The sequence below is a fragment of the Trachymyrmex septentrionalis genome, unplaced genomic scaffold, assembly GCF_001594115.1.
Source record: "Trachymyrmex septentrionalis isolate Tsep2-gDNA-1 unplaced genomic scaffold, Tsep1.0 scaffold87, whole genome shotgun sequence".
In the NCBI taxonomy this organism is placed as follows: Eukaryota; Metazoa; Arthropoda; class Insecta; order Hymenoptera; family Formicidae; genus Trachymyrmex; species Trachymyrmex septentrionalis.
The window spans coordinates 5,287,768-5,299,881 of record NW_017306059.1 but is presented as its reverse complement, the minus strand read 5'-3'; the positions used below and the strand labels follow the sequence as shown (position 1 = coordinate 5,299,881).

General features: G+C 36.4%; 1 protein-coding gene across 1 annotated transcript; it reads right to left on the bottom strand.

Moving 5' to 3' along the window:
* Window positions 1-1,026: 1,026 nt before the first annotated feature.
* On the bottom strand, window positions 1,027-7,745 carry LOC108755262 (cAMP-dependent protein kinase catalytic subunit PRKX). The gene is made up of 5 exons (XM_018498162.1): window positions 6,506-7,745; window positions 4,290-4,452; window positions 3,649-3,912; window positions 2,897-3,227; window positions 1,027-1,506 (listed from the first exon to the last, which is right to left on the bottom strand). The coding sequence occupies exons 1-5, from the start codon at window positions 6,594-6,596 to the stop codon at window positions 1,360-1,362; spliced, it is 996 nt and encodes a 331-aa protein (XP_018353664.1). The 5' UTR covers window positions 6,597-7,745; the 3' UTR covers window positions 1,027-1,359.
* Window positions 7,746-12,114: the final 4,369 nt, after the last annotated feature.

Here is a 12,114-nt window from a genome sequence, read left to right as displayed (position 1 = left end):
GAATAACGCAAAAAAAAATACCCTTGCAGGCTTATCATATCTATGGTTAGTTAAAGTTTTTTTCAGCCTCACAATCCGGATCTTTAAATTATATTATAAAAAAGTTATAGCAATGTAAAAAATCACATAGGGTACCGTTGTACCCATGTTCGGCTTCCTAGGGTTAAAAGTGCAAAATAATATTATATCTGTATCAGTACTATAAATTTGTTACTTACACACAAAACTACAGATTATAATTGCGGTCCAAAAGAGTTTTCCGATAATGCTGGATTTTATTTTCAAATTACTGAAATACTTCATGCCATGCACCGAACTGTCATATAGATATTCTTGTAATAACTTGTGGATAATTTCTTTTTTGCTTTTTACTACTGGCCGATTATCGATAGAATACTCAATTAATTCTTCGTTCGTCTTTTTCGAGATTTCTACATGATTTACTGTAATCCTTTTCAGTCTATGTCGCTTATGTTGCAAAGTATTTGATAACATGATGCAGACAAATTGAAAAATTCGAGGTTTTCTCAATATTTTCTTGATATTCACTGCTTATAAAATATTTTGCACAAAACTATTCGCTTGATAATGCTTCTTCTACGGTGTGTTGCTTTATACTATTGTTTGATCAGAATCGCGTTGATTCTATCGCTTCATAGAAAATTGTGTTGCTACGAACAAACATGTAAACATAGCGTGTCAAGGTTAATTTTAAATAATTTATTATATTTTGTAAAATTAATGACATATGATGGTAAATCTGATAATCAGAAAAATGCAGTACTTTAAATAGATTTATTTTCCAACGACTGTGTATGCGATTAAAAGTACAAATCGATTTTATTACATATTTCAAATACAGCATTATACACAGTGTCATATTTTATGATTCTTATGCTCGTTTTCACCAATAGATTCACTTTAATCTTGCTCTAAAAAACTTACTTTTCATTTTTTTTAATTCTAAGGATTAGAAAAAGATAAAAAATACATTAAAAAGATAAAAATTAATCTATATGGGTGAAAACGGGCATTGACAGTTTTAAGAGAAACAGATAAGTTCTGAGAAATAAAACATATAATACATTAAAAATTTACCGTTCAATCTTTATTTACAGAATCTCACGAAAACAACGAGAAGGAATGCCTAGCCTAGAACACGTACAAATAAATAAGTAATACACAATGAAATATAAAAAGTTACCTATGTACAAAATGGAAAATTAATTATTATCAACATATTTCGCCGAAATGTGATCGCGATTGTTTTATACCACAAAGTGAGTTTTTCTATTTAACCAGTGCGCTTTGATGAGTGAAAATATTTGTGACTATTCAACGGTGTCGTCGCATTAGCTGTCAAAAATCTTGGAATAAAGCTAGTTGGTCTGGTGGTAAAGGTGGTTGGGAACGCCAGTCAGTTTCAGGATAATCGTCGAAGCAGCTCGCATCGCCCGGTGTTTTCACGTGTGGCCTTATCGGGGGTGTCAAGGCTCTTTGCGGCACCTATGAATATTGATCGATTATTTAACTACATTCCGACATCACAAAACGCATACACTGAAAAATAAATTTACTGTAATAATGAATTCGATTAGATGCACTAATACTAGTGCATAAAGATGCATATTAAAGTCATTGTATATTGATCTAGTTTAAGTGTAAAAGTAAAATACAAATATCTTAAATAATAAAAGGTAAAACTAATATATATTTTACAAAACAGCACAATGATGTATATTGAGGATATAATTTCGTGGTTTAGTATATAAAGGGTGTCCCAAAATTAACGCAAGATTTGAATTTGCCGCCATTTGTGCAGTAAAGTGTTGGCAACCCAAAAAAAAAAACAATTTAACAGCTGACAGTTTAGGGTTAGTGAAAATGAGTTCGTTGAATGGATTATTGAATCATCAACAAATGGATGCTGATTTTTCGAGCAAAATCATCCTAAGCGATGAAGCACATTTTCACCTTGATGGCTTTGTTAATCGCCAAAATTGCCCCCTAGATCGTGTGATTTAACACCATTAGATTTCTTTTTATGGGGTTATTTGAAATCACAGGTCTATGTCAACAAGCCCACAACCACCCGTGCATTAAAGGAGGAGATTCAACGCTGCATCAACGAAATTCAGCCACATTTATGCAAAATGGTCATGGAAAATTTCGACAAACGAGTGCGTATGTGCATGCAAAGCCGTGGAGGCCATTTGTCCGATGTGTTATTCCACAAATAACCCTATCCTATGTACTTTATGATTCAATAAAAAAATAACAATCAAAAGACTAAAAACTGTGTTTTCTATTTAATTCAAATCTTGCGTTAATTTTGGGACACCCTTTACTTATATTAAACATGCATTTTTAGATCGATTTGTATACGACGGTTTTAAGGTGCATTCGTACCTCCAATCAAATTCATTATTGTAAACCTTATATATATATATTATATTTATTTAAATATATATAATAGTACTAACGTAAGTAAACATTTAGTTATAATTAAATATTTATTCAATAAAAAAAATAATTATTATTGTAAATTAAATAACTGGTTCGTGTATCAAATAAATATATTTTTACATTTAGTAAATATTTACTTAGAGGGAAATACAACTAACTGACTCCCTTCAATCTTAATAAGCTTATGAAAAAAATGTATCTTTTATTTTTGACCGATTTGAACTTATTCAAAGTTTATTAAAATTGAAGAGAGTCAATTGGTTGTGTTCCTCTTTAATAAAAATATTCAAATAAATATTTATTTATATATAATTTTTTTTCAATGTATGACACTATTAAATACTAATTTTTTAGCTTCTGCCATTTTTTATCTATCTGCAATTATATGCATGTATACAACATAAAATTACGCAGATTGATATCAAATTACCAGGGGCCATTCGACTAGCTTAAACCATCGATGCCTCTTCACGTCCTCAGCACCCTGCCTCATATTTCCTAATCTCTTTGTTCTATCAGCGATCAATAATTTCTTGATCAGATCTTTCGCGATAGGATCCATGTGTTTTGGCCATTCTATCCTACCGCTGAGGATCTTTTCGTAGATTCCGAAAGGGTTGTCATCGAAGAATGGTGGATATCCCGCCAGCATTTCGTAAATTAAAACGCCTAACGCCCACCAGTCTACGGCTTTATTATGTCCTTTGCTTTGAATTATTTCCGGCGCCAAATATTCTGGCGTTCCACACAAGGTCCATGTTCTAAAAATGCACGTGTTAATTATAGCCACGGTCTCACAATGTTTTGTTATGACACGCCGTTAAGAACAGGTGAAGTTGGCTGTAATATGCGCTAATTGCATGATATTGCATATCTTTATTTATTATGTGACAGGTAGTCCTTACCAATACAATTTAAACTTTACAGTACAATTTACACTTTAAGAAAGAAATAGAAAATGACATTAAATTGGAGAATATTATATTAAGTAAACTTGTTAATTTTACTTTTATATGTAATGTTTTTCCATCGAAATATTCTTTAATTTAATTTAGTTTAATATAACATTAACTTATCCAACCCTGTTATTAACAAGCAAACTTTAATCCATTTCTTCAATTATTATCAATTTATATTCTAATTCCAAGTTATTCTTTTTTTTCTGTTTTTTAAATGACTTACCTGTCCGTAAGTTTCTTGGAGAAGCCGAAATCGGTGATTTTGAGATGGCCTTGACTGTCAAGGAGAAGATTCTCTGGTTTGAGGTCTCTATAAACTATATGTTTGCTGTGCAGATAATCTAGAGCGCAAACTATTTCAGCTGCGTAGAAACAACTCGTGGGTCCTGCGAATCTTCCGGCCGCTCTTAAGTAAGAGAAGAGCTCTCCGCCGGCGACGAATTCCAGTAGCATGTACACTCTGGCTTTGTCCCTGCCGTTCCATAGCCTGAAAAAACGAATATCAGAAAACGAGGTGACGAAATCGAGCAAACCAAGCTGTTACGCGAGCAGATCTCGATTTCGCTCCGCCGATTGAAAGAAAGTTCACCTCGCGAGCGGATCGATTTCTCTCGCTTCTATCCAGGTATTAATTGCGACGTGGCGCAAACTAGTTGAATAGCGTTTGCGTGTATCTGCTTAGTCTTAGCCAGGCTTTCAATCTGCTTCGCGAGAATCCTTTCCTTGACCGAGAAACGCAATACTTTCTTCATTCTCTTAGACGATTATATCGCGAATAAACACTCTTGAGATTGTCAGGGAATAATTGCCAACTGTTATCAAATAATGTTTTCTATTTAATATAATAACAGACGTAATACTTACATATTGACGATGAAAGGGTGTTTAACTTCCTTCAGAATTGTAATTTCATTGCGCAAGTGCTCGACTTGCTTCAATCTGATCACGTCGACCATGGAGAGGATTTTTAACGCGAGAGGCGTTCCATGATGACTGCAGAGAACTACCCTTCCGAAGGTGCCTGTGCCTTAAAAAATCATATTTAAACATTTATTATTATATATCAATTAGGATTTACATATGCAACTTTAAAGCTACTAATAAATTAGAATTATTAATCAGGATTATTTTATATTATAATAATTTCCAAATGAATAGAAAATCATCAAATATACAGGTTAAAGGTGATAATATTTTTAAGTGAATCTTACAATTTTCAGTTATGTGAAAAAAAAATAAGTTAACCAACTGACTTTGAATAATTGCAGTAGAACAAAAAACGCTTTGACTCTGAAACATAAAAATCGGAGCGTAAGTCAAGGAAGAAAAATAATGAGTGTATAAACGAATCTTCAACGAGGCTTAAATTGGAACAGCATAATATAAAAAAATGTTTTAAAAGTAAACGATCTTTTTACGTTTCGCTGTTCCAATGTACACTTTCTAAAGTTTCGTTGACACTTCTGTCTTACTCTTCCTTTACATTTGATTTACACCTATTTTTATTTTTGCCAGAGGATGAATGAACCCAAATGAGTTATTTGATTCCTATCTTACTATTATAAGATTAATCGTCAATTTAACAATAATGTAATAAGCATCTTTTAATTGTTTTTATTTTCTATCATAAATTAATTTTATTAAACAAAAAAATCGTTCTTAACAAGATAACAAGATACAATCGTAAGCTGATAAATAAATTTTATTATTAGACTTTCGATATTATGACCAAAATTCAATACAACACGATTTTACGAATAATTAAGTACAAGTGCGTTTTTAGCAAAATATGCCATCTACTGAAGCAACTATTAAAGTGACCGTTAATTACTAACGCTTTCGACGTTTTTAGCTGATTATATGCATTGCGCAGAGAGGTCTATTTAATGGACTTTCTCACGAATGCAGGTGACTCGGTTGCTCTGGTTAACGTACCGCAACCAATTAGCGAGCATGCAATGAGCCTTGGCCAAATTAAACAGTAAAATTGACCGTCATATTGCAGTGTGGCCGTAAGATTTTATATGTTTATGCGCGCTTATATACTTGTGTCGAAAGTACATTTCGCGCATGGAATAGCGACGAAATTGGCCGCGTAGCAGGAGATGGTATGATACATGTCGTCCACCAGCAATGAGGAGATCGCTGCCAACGACGGTTCAAAACAGGTGTCAACGGTAAAACGACGAAGTGTTTCCGGTGATGGCGTAGACGCTTTAAATACTCGACCGACACGAATTTAGATGACGTGTCGCGCGACAGTCTCGAACGAGATTGTCCAATTGATATTAAGGATCCGTGTAGAAAACGTGTAAAAGAACGTTTGAAAATTTTCATTTCAGGTGGCAGTAGCCCGAACGCATCTAGGTCTAAAATTACAAAAAGCAAAAAAAAGAGAGTCTCACGAGCCAAGCACCTGCAATTTTCCGAACCATTCTCTCACATAATTCTGACTTTAACGAGCAGTTAAATATATATACAGTGGGACACCCTCTTACTCTCTGGTGTCCCACTTTGAAAGCGGCGAATTTAATTTCTTCTTGCTCGTTACTTTTTCACATTTGAATTTGTAATTCAAAATATTATATTTTGATTATTGCAAACTGAGCTTGCTCCTCTTTATTTAATTTTCCATAAATACATAGAATATTCACACATTATACATCGGAATTTAACAACTTTCTATATATAATAGTAATTTTATGCACCGTTAATGTAAGAAATTTCTCTAATTGTAATTTCATATGTTTGTAATTTTGTAAAATATCAATATTTTAAAAGACGATAAGTTTACTTTCTTTTTTTTTTGTATCACGCTATTTATAAGCAAAATATAAAATTCTTTAAAAACAAATATGATAGAATAATATTTTTATAGAACTTCAATTCAAGAATTGTATATCGTATCGATTTATTCCTTACATTTACAATGAACTAAAATATTAGATAAAATACTAATAATAGATAAAAAAAATTATGATTAAAATAAAATTATAGAAAGAGATAGACAAACAATTTAATGTAAAATAGTATAATCCCAATCTCTTAGATTTTCAATTAATATAATATATTAAACTCACCAATAGTCTTGATGATTTCCAAATCGTCGACGTCGTAGCGTGGCGGATCCTCCTGTGATCCCTCATCGTCGGATGTGGTGTCCCCCGACATCGTTTATGGAATATTGTCAAGCCGAACGTCGTCAGAGAAAGTTTCTGATTTATTTCTCCTGAGCACTTCGACACGTGGAAAGAAGAAAGGAAGCTCTGGTTCAACGATCCACTCCACGATATTCTTAGACCACGTACCGACGAGGACTCGCTCCCATATCTGCTCTTTGTGACTTCAATTTGTAACGTGGTTTCCGAGAAATGACTTTGTTAGTCTTCTATAGATATAATGATTGTGAGTTTAAATATATAGGAATCACCCAGGACACTTTAATCGTCTTCGAAGACAACAGTATACGCGTTTCTCGAATTTTTCTTGGGTTTTAAAACACCTCACGATCGGTATATGCTTTAAGGAAGTGTTCTCATAACATACTGTTCGAATCAATACGAATGTCTCCATAAACGTTCCTCCTTCCGTATGGCTCACGTTCGAAATAGTGAAAATGTGTGTGTCAATTTCTCAAGTGTCATTTAACCAACGGCAAAAGTGCGTGTCGCAGCGTAAAACGTGCTTTCAAACGTGCAAAACGAGTTTGCTTTTCACGTTTCCATGTATGGCGTTGAATGGTTTTATCGTCGAATTTTATCGGTTCGACTCTCCCGTGCTCCGATTAAATATATTATTTTAGAAAAAAAGTGCAATGGCGAACTCGCCACGCGAGCGTGCTGCCGCAATTCTTTCGTGGAGGCTACACCGTGCATGCGAATGGTATTTGCAATCGGAACGGTAGCGTTCACCCGTTCACTATTCCTAGATACTTGTTCTGCAACTTCGTTAACTAAGCTGTCATCGTTGGTTCTAAGTTCAAACGCGTCTCCCACGGTACAGTTCTAATTTTTTTTTTCAATTCTACGATTCAGGAGTAGCACATTATTTAACTCTGACATGCAACAGCTGAACAGCGCACGTGAGTGATTGCTGTAGTTATTAAACTTAGCTTCCCAGAAACGTCAAGATTACACTAACACCAATGCGATCTCTGACAAGCGCTTTGATCAGCGAAGCACATCGCAACGGAGTTATTTCGTGTCATTTCCCCATCGTATTTATCGAATCGTTCGGTCAGACAGGTCTCCAAACGCTGGCTGAAGGATGATTACCGTGTCATCTCTGGACCCTCTGCAGCACGCAGGTCGCTGTTCGGATGCCAACCAGAACTAAACTGGTCACCCAGGGGTCTGAAAAGGCCGTCTATCCTTCTATTGCCCCCTCTCTTTCCTTTGACCCCCCATTCGCTGCCAGTTCGCGCGCTTACTCTCACTATGAGCTCACTATATTACTCTCGTCTGTACCATGTAGCCGCTAGCCGGAGAGATTTGTAAGAACCGCAATCGATCTTTAAGAAGATCAGCTCGATACGAATTATTAATACGGATGGCGCTCCAAAACAAAAGTCGATCGTACGGCGAGTACAAAAATACGGATCATCCGCCCTAAATTAGTTTTTCGGTTTCGTTTTGCCGAGCGTGACGAGAGACGATTGCGTCAACCCCATAAATACGGGGGCTGCTCTCGAAATTCGAGAGAAATCTTGAGACTAACCGCAACACCACGCCGCGTCGTCCCCTCCAGATGAACCTCCTGACGAGCCTGAAAATCGATTTTGTGAATCATACTAGACGATGACTGTGCGGCTCCAACATATTTATTAGTGTATTCATAGGAAAAGATTGTTGCATAAAGAAACAAATATCTAAAGATCTCCTGTTAGCCGAGGTCTGAGAGAGGTCCGCCGCACACATCTAAAGTCCATGGAAGCGGATATCCTCGTAGTCTCGTAGTGTTTCGTAAATTGACTGTACGTTATTGCCGTTGCAAAACGATCAACGAACAGAGTAAGCCCCTGACGATCGAGCGATTCCTTTGAATTTCAACTTATTTTTGAATTTGGCGATCGTCCAGATGCATTTTGCTACCGACGCTCGACGTCGCGATGACTGACGACATGTATCGAATCCCGCTACCAGTGAGCTTCCATAAATCGCGGCTTTTATATTTATCGCTAAGTATTCCCGATTCACGGATGCGTTAAAAGCACGTTCGCTGATTTCAGCGGAAAAATCGTATCGTTACTTATCGCAAGTGCAACGAGAGCGCATGGTTCTCGATTCCATTGATTCGAAATTGTAGAAAAAAATCCGCAAAATGCAAAGACAGGAAAAATTACCGTCACACAATCCATGTGCTTTTGAAACTGATATTTGGCGCCTCATACGATCTTTATCGTCAACGTCTGCGCGATTATTGCGTAATGGAATAGATAGAAACATATAACTAACTGTTACATATTGCGTCAGCTTGCAAAATAAATTATTGACGTACACCTGTTTTATTCATACGCGGCGCGAAAATGGACCACTTGACGTTTAACAATTACGTCTTTGTTCGAAAGCTTGAAGCCACGTTGCGTGATCTCGATATCGTTGTCTCGGTATCCGTTCTGTAATACACGGCTTGATTACAGGCCGAACTAAAAATAATAGTTTCCCGGAAATCCCATCGTGCGATGTCATTCGATGCCAAGACAAGTATAAGCCTTAATAATTACATATACTAGCTTTGTACGAGCGTATACTGAAATAGTTTGCGGTTATGAGACAGCGATACGACGCACGGTATATTTTTGCTGATGGAATAAACACCGCTTTTATGTGTGCCACATTATATAAAAGCTCCGTTTATTGATTACTCAATGGAACGCAACAAAAGAACTACGTAGCCAATCAGCCAACATAGAGATGTTTCACCTGCCGGAACGTTTGTGCAATGCCTTTTTATTAGTGTATTTATAACATACAAGCAGCAAAACTTTTGTATGACTTTCGTATCGCTGAAGCGCAAAAATGGCCTCTAGATTTAGACAATCAATGTTATTGCATTTGATATTACAAAATATTGATCGTCTAGAAGCCTACAGACAGTTTATTTGGAATTATTTAAAAGAGACATCAAAATAATATTATACAAAATAATTGTACAATAATATTAAATGTCTAGGAGAGCCGCTCAAAAAACCTTTCATATATTTAACCTTTGTATATTTAACGAGATGCACTTTCGAAAAACTAATTAGATTAGCTATTAATAGAGAAACTGATACTCGATTACAAATTTTTTTTAGACTAGTGCTATTAATATTTTGGATAGAGACGTTGGTGTTGAGTGACCGCCACAATATATCAACTAGATGCGATATTTACAGCAACTCGCGAAATAAATGTGTCCACTTTTGCGAGATCGGACACTTTTAGCGTCACTTTACGAACGTGAAAAAACCGTCATAATTGATATATTTGTGATACTGATTTTGATTGTAAGTCAATATTAGCTTTTGCAATGACGATGATTGATGGTTCGTTAAAACAATCGTAAATTCGTTATCGAAGAAAGATGAAGTTCGACTATCGAGGAAGACCAGTCGATGTTTCAAGAAATACACATTTCAGTCTAAAATGATTAACATAAGCCAACTGTCATAAACACAAAGTCAGATCTTCACAATTTATTCATTTCGCTTTACTTTCTTAAATTTTCATATCATTTTTTAAAAGTTTATTATCTTTTTCCTACTATTAAATAACTTTTTTTTCTGCTACTAAATAAATTTTGTGATATTTGTCAATGTAGCATATATGTTTTTTCTTAAATTCAAAAAAAATTTTTGTTTTCTTTGATCTATTTAATTGCGTTATCGATTTTGAACATACATTAATGTGTAAAATACTCTTGGCGTTGCGACTATTAGTATTCTCGCGTCGTTTAGAATAAACAACGGTAAATTGCGACGTTGAATCACTACCGCAAAAAGTGCCCATATTTATTTTTCAAGGACTCCGAGCCAAGGAAGTCATTGGTCAGCGTGACGTCAGCGTCGCCCACGCTGGGATCTCTGGATGTAGATCAAATTCGGTACCTAGAAATCAAAAGACGAATAGACATATCGCTCCAATACATTACCGTACAGTCACCTCTCATTATCGTATCATTGTTAATCCTTCAGTTATACTTGCCAAACATTTGTCTATAAGTAGCGTCCAAATACCGTGGATGTTGCATCCGCTGACGTGTCATTGATTAATGCGCTTCATTAGATTTTTGGCGCACCTTCGACTACTTCATTATATATTCTTTGTACGTGGAGTGGCTACAATGGTTAAGACCGGAGACGAAGTATGCTTCATACTTTTCTCAATAGTTAGAAGCCGACGTTTTTCGTAGCATAACAATGATTAGCATGAGTCATCGACCTACCTTGTAGTGGTGTACAGGTAACTCCTTTATTAACCGTTTCCAAGTTTGTGTCTGTGTAACGTGGAACATAGCAATAACGTAATGATTCGACTTCTCCCCCTAATCTCCGTTTCCAAGTTTTTTTACTCAGAACACGACGGCTTTCAATGGATTGGCTGTGTGAATAGGAGATGATCTTTATTTTCTCACGATTAAAGACACTTCTGTGGCGTAGTCGTAAAAGCCACAAAGGATTTATCTGCGCATTCGCCTAACGTTTTGTGTCTCCCGCCTGCTGTATTTCCAACACTCGCGCGTCACGCGTCTCCGTGTGTGCGTGTGCCACGATGATTGCCTGCACACACGACACAAGCGAAAAATATACACGCGCGTGTGGCTAATCGACGGTTCCCAGGGAGCACGAAGATTTCGCTCGGTATTTTCAGCGGCCTCCGTGAGCGATCCCACGGCGACTTCCGGTTCCGCGCTGACTTATTCACTTCCCTGCCGTTGCTACGACAATTTTCCGCAGGTACCATGCAGAAGCAGCGCTAAAAAAAGAAAAGTAATAACGTTGTTATGCGCACGCACAGGTCACGGTTCGCTCCACCATGCGAGAGGATTCAACGTTTCGGAACTTCATCGTCCGCTGTTAATTATGCGCGTCGCATTAATTATACAAGTGAAATCTTGCGTTATGAATTATGAATGAATGCAATCGCGAAATATTTACGATAAAAAAAAAAAGTACAATCGAGTGAATATATCTTAACAATTGTTTGTTTAAGCAGAGAACTATATTAGATCGAAGGTACACGGTACCATTGAGAAATTTCGTGCAGAAATGAGACGTTACGTGCTTTCCCTTCCACTCCATTTAAATCATGCTCAACATGGCGCAGGTGTTTACCTGAGCTGGGGAGTCAGGATGCAGCCAGGCCTGTCCGTTCGTTCGTCTGACCGCCGTGCATCGTGCAACTCAACCTGAAACCGGAAGCGCCGCTTTCTGCCCTGCTGCCCACGAACAATGAGATCGAGAGAGATTCCTGAGAGGACGTGAGCACGATCGAACTACGAGGTGTTTTATCAACAGGGAAAATCGAAAATATTCATTTCTCCGCGGCTGAAAACGTACAAATTGAAATGTCACGTTCAGTTGTACAAACTGCGCATGCTGTATTTAGAATCGCATCCCTATACTCTATTCCTTCCTATATTGCTTAAAAATATTATATATTAGAAGAATCAGAAAACTTGATATCTATTGTTCTACGTTTTTATAAAT

Coding starts and splice junctions, on each gene's coding strand:
- LOC108755262 (XM_018498162.1), bottom strand. CDS start 6,596: ATGTCGGGGGACACCACATCCGACGATGAGGGATCACAGGAGGATCCG. Junction 3,913..4,289: donor CACCCTTTCATCGTCAATAT/GTAAGTATTACG, acceptor TCGTTTTTTCAG/GCTATGGAACGGCAGGGACA. Junction 1,507..2,896: donor AGCTAGTCGAATGGCCCCTG/GTAATTTGATAT, acceptor CAATATTCATAG/GTGCCGCAAAGAGCCTTGAC.